General features: G+C 42.6%; 1 protein-coding gene across 1 annotated transcript; it reads left to right on the top strand.

Moving 5' to 3' along the window:
* Positions 1-7,875: 7,875 nt before the first annotated feature.
* Positions 7,876-21,942, top strand: HAVCR2 (hepatitis A virus cellular receptor 2). Its single transcript, XM_044451072.1, has 7 exons — positions 7,876-7,975; positions 10,323-10,667; positions 12,601-12,633; positions 16,038-16,120; positions 16,872-16,998; positions 18,029-18,068; positions 20,945-21,942. Exons 1-7 carry the CDS (start codon positions 7,927-7,929, stop codon positions 21,036-21,038), a joined length of 771 nt encoding a protein of 256 aa, XP_044307007.1. The 5' UTR covers positions 7,876-7,926; the 3' UTR covers positions 21,039-21,942.

Below are 21,942 nucleotides of genomic sequence, written 5' to 3'. Positions count from 1 at the left end.
TATCCACTCCAATGGGGGTGCCCACCCACTCCCCAGGAACTCCCATAACAAGTAAAACTAGGAAGCTGTGTAATTAAAATAGAGTCAGGCTCCACACAACATACTAATAAAACAACCGATCTGATTATCCCACCTTACAATAAACCAACAGAGCCCCCAGCCCAGCCCTGAATGGCCCGAAATGGCTTCACGCCCTTTGACCACCATCCTTCGGCCGCAGGCTTTAGGTGGGCTCTGCCCCTTCTCACCCTGCAGCGTCTTCAGGTGTCCAGGGCTAGTGAACATGCAGATGTTTCCAGGAGGCGGAAGGGGCAGAGAGGGGAAGGGCCAGCACAGATTGTGTCCCATCAGCAGCAGTGGTGGTGGCGTCCCTGGGGCCTCGCGGTGCTGCCTGGTGGTCACTGGAGAGCAGCAGGTGGTGATGGTGAACAATGCCGAAGGAGATTTTCTCTGGTGCTTCAGGACTCTCCACTCTTCTGCTAAAATTTCTTCGGGAGGCCTCGGATCAAGGATGCCAGTTGGTTTCTATTTTTCCTTAAGATTTCTATGTCTTTGGTTGGTAGTGCAAACAGCCCCATCTGGGAGCAGTTCTGTTCCTCCATAAGCTCATGCTGCTTTTCAATGGTAAAATATACTTTTATATATAGAATTTTATTTTGTCTTGTGGAAATTGGAGAGAACTTGACTGCACTACTTTCAGTTCATCTTTCAGATTTATTTCACCTACATGACATGTAAAGTGTCATTAAATTGAATGGTTACACTTCCCTTTATAAAAGGTCAGGAAGTGAAACCTATTGAATGTGTCTGCTTTAAATTTATTTGCACGGCACATCAGCTGTGTGAGTGTTGCAATGAAGTAATGTGTAAACATATACGAGTCAAGAAAGGAATAAATATACTTCTTGATATTCTTGCATTTTGGTATGGATTCTTCATTTGCATATAAAGCAAAACTGCACTTATTATTCAGCCCACCTTTCTCACAAGGTTGTTGTAAGGATAAAATCTGATATGCTTTACCACAGAAAGTATTAAAGATGCAACCACTACAGAAGTAAATGTCAGTAAAGTTGAAGGAAGAAGATCAAATTATCAGGGGTTCTTCAGGCAAAAATCCCTTCAGATTTAATTTTGAACTCATATCAGGGGTAGTATGAGTTCAGAGGTGCTTGCAATTGAGTAACTGTGCACAGATTGTAGCTTAAATCTATTTACCATCCTATCCGCCATCTCTTGGAGATTCGCAAGCAGAGGGACAACAATGAGTTAGTCTAAAGAATGGCTCTGTTCGTCCTTAACAAAGCAGAAAATTGGTCTCTTACAATCATGGGACCACAAACATTGCCATCTGTTTTTTCTGGATGAAAAATGTTTGACCCCCATCCCCAGAGCAAATCCATACATATCACCCCTTATAATACCCACCATTGAGAAATAACTGTTGGGAGTGAGGAAGATGGCTGCCTCAGGAGCTTGTTCACAAGAGCTCCAGAAGATTCAGAATCAAATGTGAAGCCCAACTGGGGGGAGTCTGGGAAAATGGGCCAAGTCAAGACTCTGAGATAAGACAAGCAGAGGTGCTTATGGAAAGGCCAGACTCCAGGTGGGCAGGCAGTTCCCGGGAATAAGCTGGCAGTTGGACCATAAGGAAGTCTGAGCACTGAAGAATTGAGGCCTTTGAATTGTGGTGCTGGAGGAGACTCCTGCGAGTCCCTTGGACCACAAGGAGATCAAACCGGTCAGTCCTAGAGGAGATCAGCCCTGACTGCTCTTTAGAAGGCCAGAAACTGAAGATGAAACTCCAACACTTTGGCCACCTAATGAGAAGGAAGGACTCCCTGGAGAAGAGCCTAATGCTGGGAACAATAGATGGCAAAAGAAGGGGATGGCAGAGGATGAGGTGGCTGGATGGAGTCACTGGGTCAGTGGGTATGGACTTGGGTGGACTCTGAGGGATGGTAGAGGACAGGAGAACCTGGAGGAATGTTCTCCATGGGGTCGGGCATGACTTTGCAACTAAACAACAACTGGCAGGAGAGAACCTGGGTGCTGGGGAGTTTCTCAGACATAGACCAGGCAGCCCTGGCTCATGACCCCATGATGCAGCAGAGGAGGGTAGCCCAATTAGAGGATTGGCACACACAGCAGGTGTCCTTTCAGAAGGCCTCTCCCAAAGGGATGGGCACAGATGCATTCCTAAGGAGAATTCCTGGAGGGGATTACTAGATTGGGTTCAGCAAACTGCCCTGTGCATGCTCAGAGGTTTGTTCTGGGTGTTTTGTGCTTTTTGGTCAACAAAGAATGCTTTGCTGGGAAAATGGTCTGTGGCTTTTGAATGTGTGAAGGAGGAAACACTGCCCATGACAACAGCTTAGCTTAGCTGTGAAGAGTTACAGGGAGAATGTAATTTTAATTATTTACAACATTTAGATTCTGCTGCACATCTGAACAGATTTCAGAATGGTGAACAATAAAAGATAAGAATAAAATACTTTATTCAAAGTTTTCAAAAAACAAAATGAAAACAGAAAACAATAAAATGTGGCTGGTCAGTATAGGCAGGCTTCTTGAGATAAAGATGTTTGCAGAAGCTTCCAAGTACAAATGTACAAATGAGTACATTTGCCCTTCACATTAAGCTACTATGGCTCAACCCATATTGCTTGGTCGTATATGAAAGAACTTACGGTAAAGAATGTTGTCTAGGTAACTGTTTTCAATCAGGAGCACAGTACTGGTATTCATAAAAATTACATTCCATTATCTCATCCAGACGCATCCTATAATTTTGTATCTTCACAAACACAAGCAATTGTAAAACTTGTAGGAGTGCAGGACAAGATGCAGGAAGGGTTTTTAGATTATTTCCCTGGAAGGGTTAAGGCAAACTTGTATAGTCTGGTTAAGGGAGAAATCAAGCTTTCTGGTGTGGTCAGGGGACAGGGCTCAGTGGAACCAATGCTGGATTGTTCTAGGGGAGAGAATTGTGGAGCTGCCCTAGCACAAGGTAAAATGCTTTTCTACCTCTCAGGCAGGGCAGCTGACAGTTAACAGTTACATAGAAACAAAGAAACAGAGTGAATCAGAAGGGGCCTCCTGGTTCATCTAGTCTGACCCCTGGCTCCAACCAGCTCTGCTCATGACATCTCTACCAATTTAAGTTGAAGCCTGCCTGGTTGGGCAACGGGGTTTGTCCTGCTGTCTTCTTGAGCACTGTAGGAACGTTCTGCGTTGCAGCCTTGCTCTGGGCCTGCATGGGTGCCCACGCTTTCACTCGCTCACCATCCTGCCCATGACCCCCTGTGTACAGCACTTATATGTGCTCCCAGGGGCTGCCTCCCCCTGCACCTGGGCACATGAAGGGCCGCAGCAAAAGCCCCTGGGCCAGGGGCAAAGTGAGCATGTTCTGTGGAATGCGTTTGCCATAGGAACATGTGTGGACGTTTGCCTTGGAAAGTGTTTTGTTTGCCACCCAGCTGAGGACAGTGGGGCTTGCTGACAACCCTCAGGAATGCCAGGAACGCTGAGATAGGAGCGGTGGGGAGGGTGGGGAAGAGCGTGGGCGATCTGGACCTCTCAACCTAATGGTGATGCCCAGGCACAGTCAGCGTGCTCCTCACAAGTCAGGCTGCTGGTTCTGAGTAGCCAAAGGACGCAGCCATTTCTCGGCGTGGCTCCAGCAAAGTGCAATGGCTAGGCAGGGATGCCGAGCGTGGCTGCCACCGCGGTCATTGCTGCTGTCGGCAATGGTGTGCTGCAATGCCCCGCTGCCACGGATATTCCTGACCTGTGGCTGGGCCTTGGGAAGACCGCAAGTGGAAACAGCAGTGGGAGGGAAAAAGCAGTGGGAGGCGGCCAATCAGAATGTGGCTGCAGCTGCCTCTGCAGTTGCTAGGCAAAACAGGAGAGCACAAAATGGGAGGCTGGGGCGCCTCCTCCTGCTGCTGCTGCTGCTCTTGCCACCAAACTTGATGGTGGAAATGCAGAAACCACAGAAAAAAAATTGTAACGGAATTGATGCACCAGACAAGTGATGCCGAAATTTGGAAACCCTAGAACAGACTGTTGCTCTTCCATGAGGATTCAAGGTAATAAGAAGCCATTCCTGCCACGGCTTGGTGTTATGCGTGACTTGAACCTCTCTCTCTATTGTCTCTTCTGACCATTCACAAAATAACAGTGTGAAAAACAGACCCATGTGATTTTAGCTGTTGCTCTGCAGGGAGCTGAAATATGGGGTTGTTAAGTGATGACAGAGACTGGAAGTACTCAGTTTTTCTGGAGGCTGGTATCCATATGCCAGAATGTATTCATGAGTTGACTTGAGGAATCTGAGTTGAGCTGAATGGAAAAATCTAAGGCGGTTAGTTTCTTGTTAGCTGTCTCGAGTGCCATTCTGCTAGGATGCCAGAGTGTCCCTTTGCTCTTTGTTGCTCTTTGTTGTGTTCCCCTGCAGTAGGCTGGGGAGGACAGGTGGACCAGAGCTGCAAGCCAGACCCTGTGCCACAACCGTCATGCACTGCTGTTGGGATGTGCAGCAACCCCTTGTGTTGCTTATTGACGAGCTCCCTGCTAGAGGGGCAATTAAACTATCCGAGCTCCTTTCTGGCTTTGAGTGTATCACACAAATGGATTTCTTTCAAGAAAATGTTGCCCAATGGATATCTATGTGTACAAAAGTTTACTAGATGAATTTCAGACAAATTTACTTGAGCTAGATAGGAGAAAGAAAGACAGAAAGTGACATATCTGTTGTGTTGTTTTTGGATGAAACTAGACTATTATGGAAGGACTTCCTTATTTCTCTCAGTGAGGAAGGTGTTTGAGAATGGGAGCACGTGGATGTACGTGGGGTGGGTTTGCATGACATGACAAGTCACACTGCTTTCTTGTCATGTTCTGTCATGTTGTCTGAACCCTGTCATGGTATTGCAGCATGTTATGTTTGTTCTTTTAGAAACCACAGTAAGAAACAGTGGTGGTCCATTCTATGGTTTCCATGCTGCACCATGGTTTCTCTGATTGTCTGAACCTGGCATTGTGGTTTCCACAGTTCTGCTGGAAAGAGTGGCAGTAGCTGGAAAAGCTGCTCCAGCCACTCAACATGGGATTGAATTTCAGGTGTAGCGGCTGGTAGGACAAAGACCACCGTAAAGTGCAAAAAGTCACCTACTGATGAACAATTGTCTATACAGTTTTAAATTGTAGAAATATGTGTATGGAAGCAGCATAGAAATGTTTAAAATGATATCAAGCTGAACTGACAAACTTTGATGGTGTGAGGTTTACCCAGATCACTTCTGTTGGTCCTCAGAAATCCATCTTAATATATAATATGCCTATATTTTATTTTATTTGAGAATATAATGATAATATTGGGTGCAAGCAATCCTTAAATAAATACCAGTACAATCAGACAGATGACACTGTGTGTGATTGTGTTCCTAAATGGAATAAAGGATGGACACAAAAACTGTAGTGGCCTAAAAGCTTTGCAAATTTGGCCTTTTTAAGCTACTGTTGTCATTTTGTGAAAAATTTGGCAGCAGAGCACTAGTTGCTTTGCTATTGCTGCAGCACATTTACAGTGGCAGGGAAATCACTGCCTGTTGCTCATTCTTGACCAGCAGCTCAAGATGGTCATACCTGCTTTTTATCTTCAAAACAGCCTTGATAGTCATGTCACACTGAGAATGGGTGACTGGTCCAAAGTTCTGCAATGAGCTTCATGGCTGAGTACATTCAAACCCAGCTCTGCACGGTCTTAGCTGGATGCTTGAACTGTTAATTCATTCTGCAGTAACCATGTGGGAGCTGCAGTACTGAAACTGGTCCTGAGAAGGGCAATTCAAAACTGCTGCAAGTCAGGATTATCCTGTTGGAGGGGATAATTTTTCCTTTATCATGGTCAGACAACGCAGGAAGCATGATATGCTGACAGTGAAAGTGCCACTGATTTCCACAGGACTCATCCTTCATTAAGTGTGTATAATACGGCAGACTAGAGGCACCGTGTTATGGACACTGGATGCTGCCTAGATGGCTATAGGAAAAGCACTCTGAGCCTGGAGATGGGACTCCAACATCAGAGCACCTTCACGCCGCCCTCACAGCCAGCGCGGTTCGTTCTGTGCCAGCGGAAGCTCTGATGTGCGAAGACTGGCCTTGGTGCTGAGAGGGGCAGGCAAGGGAGGAGTGAGGTTCCACCCACCTATCAAGAACCCTGGCAGTGCCTCCGGCTCCTCTCCCGATGAGCCAGTCCAAGGCACTCAGCTGGCAGAAATCGGAGGGCAAAGGACACATGGAAGTTATCTTGCCTCTGCACTTCTCCTGCTGTCCATAGGGGGTCTGCAGTCTTTTGAGCTTGGAGGGTTAGAGGCAGCCACCCTGGATCACTCTGTAGGTAAAGCATTCATTTCTAAAGCAGATGCTCTGATGAACAAAAGGAGGGGTGGTCATGAAGGGGCGGTCATGAAAATCTTGCCAATTATCAGAAGAATGGAAAAAGAATCTCCCTTTCTGTGGAGGGAGATTTGAATTTAATAAACTAAATAAACACAGCTAGCCATTTGTGCATAATTTGCATGTTTCTTTATGCACACCATTTAATTTTTTTTTGACTTAGTTCCTATGCAACAGTTTGGGCTTAGGACAGACAACAAACTAATCAAAACAAAACTGTGGAATAAAAATCTACAAAACAATTCAAGATACAGTATTTTACCTGTAACACTGTTAATAGGGGTTAACATGAAAGAAACCATGCCCTAAGCGGAAAGAAGAGGTCGTACAGAGAGGGCAGCCTTCGGGATAAGTGACACGGCAGGGAAATGAGCAGCGAACGGTGACTTGGACTTGGGAGTGTTCTGAAAGACAGGGAAGGAGGAGGAAGTTGCGGTCTCTGCCAGTCTTCTTAAAACACTTGCACAAGTTGGGGATCAAATGAAGAAATGATGAGGCTACAAAAACAGAACATTTCTAGTTGTCATCAGCTTCTGTTGAAATAACTTGTCTGGGTAACATGGAACTGGATAAGCTGAACAGCAAGTTAATATCGCTGAGGAGCCAGATTCTGCTCTTGTGAGCAGCCCCAGTGCCACAAGCTAGAGATGCCATGTGAAGAAAGCAAGGAACTCCACCTTGGCTTCCTGCAGATGTACCAGTTTACCAGTTGCCTCCCACCACCTCTGAACTCAAAGAAGGGGCGCCATGCCTTACAGCTAACTGGATCAGAGTGCAGCCTGCTGCCCTCTCTTGCAGGCTTCTCACCTAATTCGGTGGCCAGTCACTTTGCCAAAGGCACTGAAATTAACATTAAGTTCAGCTGGAAGTAACCATACTCACTGGAATTAGAAAGAGATTTATTTTAAAAATCACTATCACTATTCTCTTCCAATAGCCAAAGCTGTCTGAGAAGTTCACAACAATGCATAAATTAGAATAATTTAGTACAAACCCGAACCCTAGGAGTAGTAGCCCAACCCTCCCCCATGTCTCTTGCTTTTCTAATTTTCTTTGATTAGAGAAATAGAAACTGGTCCAGTTTCTATTTCTCTAATCAAAGCTAGATGTGATTTATATCACAGCTAGATGTGATTTATTACACCCGAGTCTTCTCAAGAATATGCACTAATTGCCTTCTCAAAGCATAGAGATGGTCTATTTTTACAGCTGACCAGTGAAATATTCAAGGCCTCAATACTTCCTACTTCTACAGTTAGATCACCATCACACACCAGAAAGCACTGAACTGAGTAACCACAGGAAGAAAAAAGCTTGACTGGGGCTTCTACCACTGAGCTGTGACTCATTTCACATAGTTGCAGACCAGAAATTAGAGAAGTCAGAAATGCTGAAGCAGAGCATTCTATTAAATCCACATTTGCAGAGGTAACAAGGCAGCCTGCCATCCCAGCCTTCATCATGTTTCTTTATTTGTCCCTGAAATGGATCCTATTGATGGTGTTTACAGGTAACCAAATATTAATAGCATTATAAATAATAATGGGTGACACTTCTGTAAAGTCACCACTTCAGACTCCTATAGTATTGCTGCACAGATGAAATGCTTTGTCTTCAAAGGCAGACATTTAGCAAGCATGATTTATGATACAGTCTTTTAGGGCTGCAGTCTCAGATGTATGAGGAGGAAGTGTTTTCCATTGACTTATGCCTTAGTTGGTCTGGCATGCATGAATGATAGAGTGTTCCTATATTGATGTTATTTGCATATGGTAAGATCTTTTATGAATACAGGAAACTAGTTTAGCATTAGTATCTGATGTTAATTCAGCATCAACAGTATGCCATATTTTGTTTTTTTTTATTAATCCTGATTTTCTGTTATTAACATTCGGATAGCAGGCATTTCTGTTTTGTATGACAATGAGACAGATGGCTATTGATGATTTTATTCCGGTTCTGCTGTTTCAGGGTTGGAGGTATACTCGATAGCTCCACGATGGGATAATTCCTTTCTAGACTATCCATAAATGTGGTCTTTATAACCTATTAATACTTGCTATAAATTGCCATGGACCGATAGTCTGATCATTGAGACAGCTAGGGCTCACCTTGGGGCAAAATCCAGGGTTCTGTGGGACAAGGGGGACCAGAGGTGGCAGTTGAAGTGGCAGTGGCAAACGGGGCCAGGTTGGCACTTGGTCAGCAAGGGCATGGAGAGGTCCATCAGAGCTGAGGCTATTAACCACAGCATCTGTTCGGTCTGCTTATTTGAAAACAGAAACAAGCACAGACCTTTTATGGCCAGGCTGGTCAGCTGGACATATACATGGTTATGGATGTCATTCTGTTGCTGTTCTGTGCCATCAAGTTGTCTCTGACTTATGGTGACCTTCTAAATGAAAGTCCTCCAAAATATGCTATTCATGACAGCCCTGCTCATCTCTTGTAAATCCAAGGCTGTGGCTTCCTTTATGGAGTCAATGCATTTCATATTTGGCCTTCCTTTTCTTCTTCTGCCTTTGACTTTCCATGGCATTATTGTCTTCTCCAGGGAGTTTTGCCTTCTTATGATGTGCCCAGAGTATGACAACCTCAGTTTTGTCATTGTTGCTTCTAAGGAAAGTTCTCGCTTGATCTGATCTAGGACCCACTAATTTGTCTTTCGGTTGGTCCAGGGAAATCCAAAGCTCTGTTCCGGCACCATATTTCAAATGTACTCATTTTACTCTTTTTAGTTAAATAGGTATTCTTCTTTTCAAAAACAAAATGGTGCTCGTTTCTAAGGAAACATGTTTGTGTCAGCAGTCATGATGGTGCTCTGATTTAAATAAGTTCAAAATAAGAAACTCCATGCATCTAGGTATTTCTTTTGTTGGCCAACAGACTTTGTCCTTGACTCTTAAGTCCAGGGAGCAAAAATACCTATTTATTATTGATGGGGATGTCAATGCTATTTCATAAACAAATGAACAAATGAGGTACTAAGAAATCCAAATGATTTCTTGCTTTTAAAGGGATCTTCTTTCATTTTGTTTGGTATTGTAAGAGGGCTCAGTGTTAATTTCTTCATTTTATATTTATTTCTTGAATTTTTATCCTGCTGTTTGTGATAAAGCAATACATAAGAACGGTTCAAAGTAAAAATAAAAGCATGAGAACAAGCCTAAATGTTATAAAATTTTGCAGATAACAATGATAAAAACCAGAACCAATGATTTGAGAGTATAAATAATGTTGTTGATGTTATGCTTTATGCTTTATTTTGTGATCCACTTCTGCCTGTGCTAAACTTATGAAATCAGAGATAACAAGGCAAACATTTGCCTAGAATACTCTAATAGATTGCCTTGGGCTGAAAACCATTTCCTTTGCTGAGATGCTTAAAATCCTTCTTTTCCCTAGTGTGCCCTGTCCCTGAATGGCAGATATGTAACAATATCATATTTGGAAAGAACTAAGTATTTCTGCTTTACTTGGCATGCCAGGCATATCGAAAGCAGAGTTTCCATGAAGTATAGAAGATGAACATTCTCTTTAAAGTGTAACCTTTACATGAGTTAAGAAAAGGTTACATTGTCACAAATGACTAAGTTTTTGGGCAGGAAGTCTTCTCTGTTTGATACCACAGAGGACACTTGGGTGCGTTTCCCTTCATTTTCTGGTCTTCATTCAAGAGAATGAAAGATGTGGGAACATGCGCCTGAGCAGAATGTTTTCAAGTGGCCAATTTATCCCTATACTGGGCTTGAGAAAAACAGTAGAGATGCAGACCTTTTTACAAATACTGACTTGCCTATATTATTTGCTGTAGTAATCCCAGTCCTTTTTGGTAACTGCATCTTCTTTGTTTACAGCCTTAACATCAAGTGCTGGGAGTCTAGTACAAGGAAGACTGGGCCAGAACATCACCATGCCCTGCCAGTATTCTGTTGAGAAACATGGGACCACAAGCGTATGTTGGGGGAAAGGGCCTTGTCCAGTATTTAGATGTTCTGGTGAAATAGTCTGGATTGATGAGCAGCAGAAGATATATGGGCAATCCAGCAAGTACCATCTCCTGGGAAATGTTTCTCAAGGGGATATATCCCTGACCATTGTGAATGTCAAGGATGAAGATGCGGGGGCTTATTGTTGCCGTGTGGAGATTCCAGGTCTGTTCAATGATCTCAAAACAGATGTTAAACTTGTGCTTCAGAAAGGTGAGCAGAACACTTCCATCTTGGATATATCTGCACATTTTATATGCCCCATGTATTTAAATTAGTGTTAGTTCTTTGTTTGACATGTTACTAACTTTTCAGAAAACAGATTTGGAGTTTTTGCTATGTGGACTGGCTATCCCAACAAATTTGTTACATTTCTCTTCCAGTCCCCAACACTGACTTTTACGAAAGATGGATATATGAAGCTATGGACTATTATAGTTAAAACAGAACCTCAGTATCACAGACTAATAATCATATATTTATGTTTTAGTCATACCATAGATACCTTGGCTTTCCACAAATAGCATGGTGCTATACAACTACAAAAATGCAAACAATAACACATACAAACATAAAAGCAAAGCAACCATATTAAAACATTAAGAGCATTATTCACAATTTTAAAGTCCCAATGAAATCATCTTAGAGCATAGTCCAAAGTGGCTGCTCACAATCATCTGAATGCAAAGGACTACAGGCATCCAATGGAGGGCAGAAGATCTGCAGAGATGAAGGTCGCTCTTCCCACCCAGCAAAAGACTTAGTCAATTTTGGACCTGCTGATTGTTGTAACCCCACTCTTAATCGAACATGCAGCTAGGGCATGGCTCGACACGGGTAAAAAGCATGATCAGGGTGTCCTGTTCGCGTAAGAACAAGAACCCCAACGAAAGTGCACGCTACGCAAGGCTGACAACAAATCAGGCTACGCTCAAGCATAACCGCAGATGTTATGCCCTTGTACCCTCGCTTGCTTGCTTTAGCATGAAAAATGTGCAAATGGGGCTCAGTGTGTTTCCCCTATTGTTCGCTGTTATTCAAGCACCTGCATAGTTGTAAAAGAGTATAAAAAAGCTGCTTTCTTCTGCTCGGGACCGCACTCCGACGAGTGTGGTCCCTGCAGGTAATAAATCCCCTCTCGAAAATTCCAACTAGTCTCTGGTCTCATCCATAAAACCGTGGGATATAACACTGATGAACAGGGGAGGCTGAGGCATCATCAGTATACATCATATCTTGACATAGCTTTACTCCCCACCATCCCCATCTGCAGAACACTGTCTCCAAGGTCCATTTTCTGACCTCAGAGCCACAGGCTGCTCATTTCCTCCTGCACCATCTGTGAGGGTGGAGGGTGTTCTTTTCCTGAGTCTCATAAACCTAAAAGACCCAGTCACCAAATTTCCTTAATCCACAAATGTCAGTCTCTCCAGACACATGCCTGAAAAGGGGGCACTGAGACTGAAGCTGTTACCTTTCTACTTTCTTAGAATTATTCTCCTCCCTGAGTACTTAGGAATTCCCATTCTTGGTCGATCCAAAAATCCAACCAACCAACCAACAGCTCTAGCATAACTTGGAGCCAATATTTGTTGTTTTTCTGTTTTTTATTTGATTTTAAATCTTGTATTGTCAATTTGTATGTTTTAATATATATGTGTGCATACTTGCTGCTGTGAATTGTTAGGTGGAGTAGAAATTAATTAAATAAAAAACATTGGGTATGTAGAGATTATTCAGTTTTCCAGGCAAACAGTGGAGCGTGGTTGCCTACCAAAACCCTCTGCAGGAGGAACCGTTTGACTGTGTTTCAATAGGGAGCAGATGGCTGGGCTATGACCAAGCTAGGCCCAGAACGAAAACTGAGGCAGTTGCTGATCTCCTTTCCTTGGAAGATACTACTGGGAGATACCACTGGATGTTCGATGGATAGGTTTACGTAGCTTTGGCTCAGCCACACTCCACACTGGTGTGGGAGACCACACCAAGTTTGGCAAACTTTCTCAATGACTAGTGGCTGCATACCATAATGCTCTGCTCTATTAGTTCAAGCCTAAGTTCAAAAATATATTAATATTGTTGCTTTAGGCTACTGCTGATTACAGTAAAATGTAACTGGAATTTTAAAAATTGGTTTCTTTCTCAGGGCACTTGGGTATGCCTTCATCTGCAGTGCCAGGTATGTACTGTATATAAATGGACTATGATCTCTACTGAGACTCAGGGTAGTAATAGGAGGTTGCCATATAATAAATGTTCCTTTCTTATAGCATGGAGGATAATGATGCAGAAATTGATTATATATCCAGGTTATATCTACTGTTAGGCTGTAAGTTCTCTGTTGATCCTGAATTTGTATTATTCTTTCTATGCCTTCATTGCATATAAACCTTGTAGATCCAATTAATTAGCCAGAACAAAATCTGACCTCTGCTTTCTAGGCAATATTTCTTGCTGGGCTACTTTGCCACATGCAATGAATAGTTATTTTTCCCCTGATCTATTATACCTGCTCAGTGGTGGATGTGTGAGAGGCACAAGAGAAGTACTGCAGCCTTTGATGTGGCTGAACCCATGATACTTTTCATTTGCAAATGACACAAGCACCTCTTTCTGCAACCCTATCAGTACTTGTAATTCCATTGCTACTATACTAGCTGTGATAACAAAAATTACAATGACAGAAATATTCATCTTCAACAACAAACTGTGCTCTTGCTGATGAATATTTGACACGTACCAGCCATACCCATAAAAGTGACTGGTCTGGGTTTATCGGAGGCATTTTTACTGATCGTGTAATGTCTGGCTCACTGGTGTGTCTCATGATGCTCACCCCAAACCCTCCTCCTCATGCTATTTCTCCCATTATATCCCAGATGTCTCCGGACCAGGTACATCCCTACTTTTTTATAGGTTGCATTCCCCCCGCCCCCCCAGTGCATGCTAAACCCCTGCTACTGTTTTGGAGCGGCTTGAGTCGGGTGGAAGGCTAGTGGGGAAAGCCACTAGTGTGTCCTATCAGGCATTGAGGCAACAGCAGCAGCAGCTCTGCGGAGACCCTCCAGTTGCTCTCCCACCTCCTCCATTCCCCAACTTTCCCAGTGAATGGAGAGTAAATGCTATGATACTTCCCCTGAAATGCATGTCTGCTCAGAAGTAGATCTCATTGATTCCAGTGGCGCTTACACCTGGGAAATCAGGACAGGGACTATGTTTGCATGTGGGTGACGTGAAATGGGAGTATGCCTGGCTCTAGCTTCATAAGAACATGAGAAAAGCCATGCTGAATGAGACCCGTGCAGCATTATGGCCCCACGGAGGTAAACCAGCAGCTCACAGGCAGAGGATGAATAGCTCTCTCCTGCTTGAGAGAGTTATCACCACAGCAAGTGGTGTACACAGGAGGGGAGGAGAGAGGCTGTCACTCCCTGCCCCATTTTTAAGTGATCACCATTCCTTCCCATAGATGAAAAACCGTACAACTTTTTTTAAGGGGCCATTTCCTCTTTGCATATCACCTTTTGAATTCTGCCTTCTTCTGCAAATACATTTGTGACAGAAGTTCACACTCTGCACAGTGGAAACAATGCTATATATATCAGTATGTATTCCTACAGCAGTAAGTGTGTTTTGCGTAAACTCTGAGAGGGGCAATGGTATAGATTTACCCTTGCTCAAACTGGTATGGCTTTATGGAGTGGTCCCATTGGATTATTATTTATTAGATTTATATCCCACCTTTTCTAAGAGCTCAAAGCAGCTTACACCATTCTTCTCCTCCTGCTCTCAATCTCATCCCCACAACAACAACTTTGTGAGGTAGCTTGGGCCAAGAGTCTGTGACTGGCCCAAAGTCAGCCAATTGGCTCCATGGCTGAACGGGAACTAAAACCTAGATCGCCTGAGTCCCAGACACACGCTCTTAACCACTACACCACACTGTATGTATATACACTAGATAAGATATCCATTTTTAGAACATTTACCTTATCCAAGAGACCAATTTGGGACCTTTACCATTTGCTTAATTCTACTTATACCTGGGATGGGATTTCCTGTGAATAACCTGACCCAGACTTACAGGTAGAGCTCAAATTCAGGTTTTGCAACCCAATAGCCATTCTCTTGTAAGCAGTACCCAAATGTCTAGGTACAGCATTCCCACAGGAAGAATCAGTGACTTGCCCAACCAACTGAAGGCCTTACAACAGCTGGTCACAAGTCAATATGACCCACAGCAATACCAAAATTACTCTTGGGGTTTGAAAAATAATCAGAGGGCATTGTCTGAAAAAGGCTTGCATTTTGCTTGGTAGAACTGTTGGCACCAGAGGTGTGGTAACAGCATGGCTGACCCAAATGGAAGCTGAATGGGAAAAAGATTGCCCACCCTGGTTGTACATGCACTTTTACTCCTCGGCTGAGCACCAGTAAAATGATTCTGTAATCAGATTGGGGCATCACAATTTTGCAACCTGAGTTTCTCTGTAAGCAAGTGTTGCTTTGGTAAAATGATAGTTCTTTTAAGACAAAATTGACAGTGTCAGTTCTTTAAGGGGAGGTTCAACATAAGTTATGATGAGTTTCTGATGAATTATGTCTGCCTGACTTCTAACCACTTCCAGATAGTAGTGACACTTCCCCTTACATGAAGAAGTGAAATCTCTCTAAAGATTTTGTTTTAGGTGAAATGGCATGAAACCAGATAAGTGTGTGGCGGAGGACATGGGAACTTAACCCAGGAGGGATCATTTCTCTAACATGAGCATTGGGGCTTGACTCTGGATCAGTCATTCTTGCTCAGCCCAAGCTCTTTACAGAATTGTTGTGAGCATAAAGCATGGGGATCATGAGAAAGGACAAGAGTAACATGAATAAATAGGAAAGTTGAAAAAAGAGGGCCAAATCATTGTTTTGATTTGGGTCATTCCATCCATATGCCTAATGCATTCCGGGTTTTTTTTTTTTTTAATATTTTGGCTTTAGGGGGTACAGCTCAACTCCATGCACTTTTACCTGGAAGCAAGCAATCCCTTTAGACAGGGCTCACTACCAAGTGTGCACAGTTTATTTTCCATAACTGTGGTCTTGTGGAATTTTTTAACCAGGCCAGAAATTATTGTATTGATGGAGAAAAGGGTTGTGTTTTAACTTAACATAACAGCAAATTGGTTCCTGTGTCTTCTGAAATAATGTTCACTCATGATAAGCAATCTATTGTTTAACAACAACAACAACAACAACAACAACAACAACAACAACAACAACTTTTTCTCTGAAAGGGCTGATTCAAACGGTACAGTACATATAACTGGCTTAACACTGGGCAGAGTCAAATGGATTAGCTCAGAATTCTAAGGTCTAGCAGAGGAGAGACTGTGGTAGAGCATGCTGTGAAATGACATAATAAACCTAAGAGAAAGAGAGGAATGAAAAATAAATAAAATAGTTAAAGTTAAGTGTGCTTAATTCTCATTTTCAGCTAGACCATTAGACTTAAATTCATGCAAATGACATGAGACATTACCATTCAGATATCATGTGGAAAATGTACTAACCAATGTGTTGGTTTTGCATCAGTTCACCCAACTACTTCAGGCTTCACTGGATCCCACTCTGTTGTAGAAAGAAAATCAACATCCAGCACAGAGTTTCTACCACATGTAAGTATCTTTCCTGCCTCTGATATGGAAAGGCAGGCATAACTGTGGGCGCAGGCATCCTGGAACTGCTTTTGGGAATACCTGTATGGGTTTACTTTCGTAAAATGTTCAAAGAATTCAAACCAGTTTTTCTGTGAAGCCTCTGGCATCATCGCTTGCTCTCTAGGTCCAGCAATAAGTTAACCCAAGCATTCATAACTGAAAAATGCATATAATTTCCTGCTTAATGCTTACCTTTATTCCATCTGCTCCTTCCATTGTCTTCCCTGTACTGGATTTCAGATTGTTCTTTGAGGCATACAGCAGTGAATTCCTGTCAGTGAAAAAGCCTCATGGACAGGCCTCATGCTTCTCAGAAGAAGAATCAGAAATAGCAGTGGGATGAATGAAGTATACCTCTTCAGAGCCTTTGATTCGGACTAAATTGAATGATGTTTATTGTTCTAGAATTCTCCTGCCATGGACCATAGTAAATTTAGTGCTGGGCCTGAAACCTTCACGTTAGCAGCTTCATATACATTTGACTATATTTTGATGAATATTTTGATAAATATTATTGAAAAACTGAAAGTTCAAGTTTGATTAATTTACCATTAAACCCAATTTATTCTGTTTTGAACTACCTTACATTGTGCATCTTGCTTGAAAGGAGATCTCTAATATGTACATGTGCTTGCTTGAATCAGTTTAGTATAGATGACTTTTCTACTTCTATGTGGTGTGGTTATTGCTGACATGTGTGCTTTCGCAGAATATTTCTTTACATATTACCACAATGGTAAAACAGCAAAGGAAGGAAGAAAAGTCTTGGACTGTTATATGTGCTAGTGCTGGAGCAAGTGCAGTATTCTTAGTCACCGTGATCCTGCTATTCAAGTGTAAGTATCATTAAAAATCTTCTGTTTTTATATTCTTCCATAAGCTGGGAAATTGTATTTATTTATTTAAAACTTTCATATTCTGTCCCATCACTGATAACAACACCAATAAAATAAGATAAAGAGATAAAAGTAGCACAGCATCCAATAATAAATATAAAAACCACAAATCAAGACAATTAGCAATTAAAACAGTGGGAAAATAAAAAGGTTTTCCCCTAGTGCCAAAAGGAAAAAAGCACAGGCGCCAGGTGAAGCTCCATGGGGAGTGTGTTCCATAGTTGGGGTGCCACCACAGAGAAGGCCCTCCTCCGAGTAGCCACCCTCCTAATCTCTCAGGAGAAGAAGGCAGAACCTCCCAGGACAGATCTCTGGCCATGTAGTTTCTACAGAAGTGCATGTAGTTTCTACTGAACCTCAACAACCTGGTTGTGTGCACTGCACAGGGGAAGTGCAGTGAATACTCTTGCAACCAAGGCATTCATGTAAATGGTTGTTTGTTTGGGTGTGGGGGGAGGATGAAACCATACTGAGGAACGAAGTTTAAAGTCTCTCATCCCTTTGTCAGAATTCTAATCCAGCTCACTTGTCCTCTTTTCTGATAATCTGGCCTTGGGGTGACAGGGACTGGTTTTGTCTTAACTTCTTCCATGTATATCCATTGTCCCAACATAAAAAAGAACTTCTCACATTAAGTTGCTACAACATTTGAAACCTGAAAATATTTGCATAGTATCTTCAGCTTGACAAGTGCTGTACTAGTTCCCAAATATTTATTTTGGAACATTCAGTGCTCTGATCTAGAGTAAATATATTCAAAAAATTCTTCACTAGCAACATCAGTGTTTTTAATTGCAATGTGAAAAACGAGCAAAGGGACAGGGGAGGGCAGACCACTATATTATGATACTTTGAAAGGGGAAATAACATAAGGAAGTGCTTTTGGTAGTTCCTTTATATTATACTAATTATTCAGCTGCCTTTTACCTTCTTTGCTGTTAAGATTTGTGTTGTTTTGGAAATCATGCAGGCTATCGACAAAAGAAGCAGAAGATGAGGAACACTATAAGGTAATTACTCTCCTTGTTTTACTTTAATTCTAGGTTCCAGGAAACTTACTAAAATTCTGGTAAAATTACAAGATGCAAGGTCAACACTGGTGTCACACAGAAACTTACATTTTCCAAGGAAAGTTTTGTTGCTTGTTGTTGTTGTTAGTCAGTCACGAAGTCGTGTCCGACCCATCGCAACCCCATAGACAACATTCTTCCAGGCCTTCCTGTCCTCCACCATCCCCCAGAGTCCACTTAAGCTCACACCCACTGCTTCAGTGACTCCATCCAGCCACCTCATTCTCTGCCTCCCCTTCTTCTTTTGCCATCTGTTGTTCCCAGCATTAGGCTCTTCTCCAGGGAGTCCTTCCTTCTCATTAGGTGGCCAAAGTATTTGAGTTTCATCTTCAGCATCTGGCCTTCTAAAGAGCAGTCAGGGTTGATCTCCTCTAGGACTGACCGGTTTGATCGCCTTGTGGTCCAAGGGACTCGCAGGAGTCTCCTCCAGCACCACAATTCAAAAGCCTCAATCCTTTGGCACTCAGCCTTCCTTATGGTCCAGCTTTCACAGCCATACATTGCAGCTGGGAAAACCATAGCCTTGACTATACGCACTTTTGTTGACAGGGTGATGTCTCTGCTTTTTAGTATGCTGTCTATATTTGCCAAAGCTTTCCTCCCCAGGAGCAAGTGTCTTTTAATTTCTCAGCTGCAGTCCCAGTCTGCCCCAGGAGCCCAGGAAAATAAAATCTATCACTACCTCCTTTTCTTCCCCATCTATTTACCAGGAAGTGAGAGGACCGGTTGCCATGAACTTAGTTTTCTTAATGTTGAGTTTCAAGCCAACTTTTGCACTCTCCTCTTTCACCCGCATCAAGAGGCTCTTTAGTTCCTCTTCACTTTCTGCCATTAGAGTGGTATCATCTGCATATCTGAGGTTGTTGATATTTCTCCCAGCAATCTTAATTCCAACTGGTGATTCATCTAGCCCTGCCTTTCTCATGATGTGCTCTGCATATAAGTTAAATAGGCAGGGCGACAGTATACAGCCTTGCAAAACTCCTTTCTCAATTTTGAACCAATCAGTCATTCTGTGTCCAGTTCTCACTGTTGCTTCTTGACCTGCATATAGGTTTCTCAAGAGACAAATAAGGTGGTCTGGTACTCCCATCTCTTTAAGAACTTGCCACAATTTGTTGTGATCCAGTATGGTTATAGCCACATGTTCATAGGACCCAAAGAAGCCAACAACCACTTATAAACAGTAGCCTACAGCAGCCAAGCCGACCCTAGAGGCAGGCAAGATTATTAGCCTGAAAAATAAATCAACCAAGTATTTAAATACGCATACATACATATAATATAGACTGGGGGGGGGGGGCTGAAAAGTTCTTGTCCTGACCCACTTTTGTGTCATTATGTATCTCTTGTATTTTGGTTTCGGTTTAGTTTCTTTTTGTGCTATTTATTTGTTCTGTCTTTGTTTATTTTATGTTTGTTTTTTGGGTTTGTGTCATTAATTTTGTTGTTTTCCTGGGCTGAGAACTTTTCACCCTCCTCCTTGTGTGTGAGAGTGTGTGCAGTGAAATGAAACAAGGATCTACTGCCAAGACAATTAAAAGTGAAGATATCCCCCTGGCATATAGAGCTCTTCCTGATGACTAGAAATCCCTGGGAACAAGGCTGCCATTCCCATGGGCTTGTGTGTGTGTGTGTGTGTGTGTGGTGGGGGACACTGCTGGGAAGAGTTCTCCAGTAACTGGTGCTGTGGAAAAACAGTGGCTGTAACAGTAAGTTGCAGGGGGCACGACAGCTTGCCTCACCAGAGAAGTCTCAGTTCAACCTGTGAAATTATCAGTACAAGTTGCCTGGTTTTTGTTTAGTTCTTGAGTTAAGTTCAGTTTTGAGGATTCAGAAAACAATTCTTCTAGTCCATTCCTAATCAGGACAGAACCTTTCAGAGTTTGGATATAATTTGGAATGGAACTGTGAGTTTTTCTACATGAGGCTGTTATTTGGCTGTTTCCACTTTTTGGTGAGCTTTTCTTTTCCTGATTTTCAACCACATGACCTCTAGGTGGCACTGTTATAGAAGAATAACATTCCACGCATGAATAAAACGTTGTTTTTGTTTTGCTTGTATAAATACACTTTGCATTTTCTCTTCTCTACAAAAGTTCACCAAAAGTGTTCTTTGACACAGACGTGAAAGTAGAGGATCACAAGAAAATCTAAAGATTCTGTAAACAACTGGGAGTAGGGAATAAGTTCATGTCCCCCCCCCCCCCCCCCCCACACACACACTTTTCCTGTTTTGGTGCTTCCTCCTGCAGCCACTTCCAACTCAGTCAATCATATTTCAGCTCAGGAATTTGGCCAGCAGTAGTCCCGCAAGTTCTTTACACATTCCAGAATGAATGCCTGAAGATTCACACTGAACTCTGGAGCCTGTTTTCTGTCAAATGAATAGTTATGTTCTCACCTACTCTTATGCTAGGGTAGTACTATTTATTAATCCAAAGGCAAATGAAGAATGGCAGTCTTGTATTGTGACCAGCTATATACCCCACCACAAACACACACCAAGGTTTTCTTATCCTAAGCAAGCCCTGGAACTGCAAGCCAAAAGGATATTATTCTCTTACTTCCACTGAAGCAGAAAGGCTGTGTTTGTCCAATTAGGTAAAAATTGGAAGCCTGCAATATGCAAACAGCGATTGAGGGGAATAGGTGCATAGAAGGCAAAGGCCAAGAACACCTGAGCACTAATATGCTAAATCATCCCTCATGCTTACCCATGGCAGGACATTAAAAGTTCTTAAATTCCTAATGTTGTTATATTAAAGACAGTATCTCATTACATCACATATTTGTACCTGTTTGCTTTTTTGCAGCCAGACAGCTTTCTCAAGTCCAGAGGCTGGAGGGACTCCACATGTCTCAGAAGCTAGTGTCCATGCAGTGGAAAACATTTATGAATTGAGCTGAAGAATAATAGGCCTTGGCCATGGCTGCATGGACAACGAAGGGAAGAGGTGATCATTAGCCTTCTGCAAATAGCAAAGAGAAAGAAACAACAGGCAGAGGGAGATTCCAAAGCAGTGGTGGACGTCACCTGTTTCTCTAAGTATGAGATGGCGCCACTAGAACGCACCGCAGTGCCTGTGCCTGCCCTTGTACCCAGGTGTGTGTTTCCTTCCAGGAGGTACAGACCGGAAGTGCAAGGTGGATTTAGTGCTGCAGGAATTAGGGCCTCATGCCGTTAAAGAGACAAGCCACAGCCAGCTACTGCCTGTATTGCTTCTTGCCTGGGTGTACTTGTGGCCTGTAGAGGCACAGATATATCATCAACATAGCTCTTTTCTGATATTGTGTATATTACACAAATGAAATTCTTTCCAGAAAAAATAATGCAGCCATTAGCCATGTAGTTGCTCCTTCCTTATGGAATGTATCACTGGATGGAGGGCTAGAGCCCAGTAATTATACTGGTTGGTATCCTTTTCTTCCTCAGTATTCTGCTAGGACACAGAAGGGTGGGAATACAATCCCGGACGCAGCTGACATTCTTGGGCGAATGGGGTGGCATAAAAATGTTTTAATAAATAAATAATAAATACTGGAACCATAAATTGCTACCGGAACCATAAATTTACTACTTAGCGTATAAGAGAATTTTAGCATCAGAAAGTCCCAGGTAGGAAATACAATCTGGGGCAAGATACATGATCAAAGTACAGACGTGCACAGACAGTTCATAGTATTTGCCACTACAATTCATGTGAAAGGATTAGCAAGTACAGAATGTCCTGACACAATTTGTCAGAAAAGGTAAGGCAATTTTTAGATTTAACATTGAGAGGTTTTACCGTGGAATTCACTGAAACCATTC

The sequence above is a fragment of the Varanus komodoensis genome, unplaced genomic scaffold, assembly GCF_004798865.1.
Source record: "Varanus komodoensis strain SLA01 unplaced genomic scaffold, ASM479886v1 scaffold6_1, whole genome shotgun sequence".
NCBI lineage: Eukaryota > Metazoa > Chordata > Lepidosauria > Squamata > Varanidae > Varanus > Varanus komodoensis.
The sequence above is the reverse complement of the archived record's forward strand: the minus strand, read 5'-3'. Positions and strand labels throughout refer to the sequence as shown.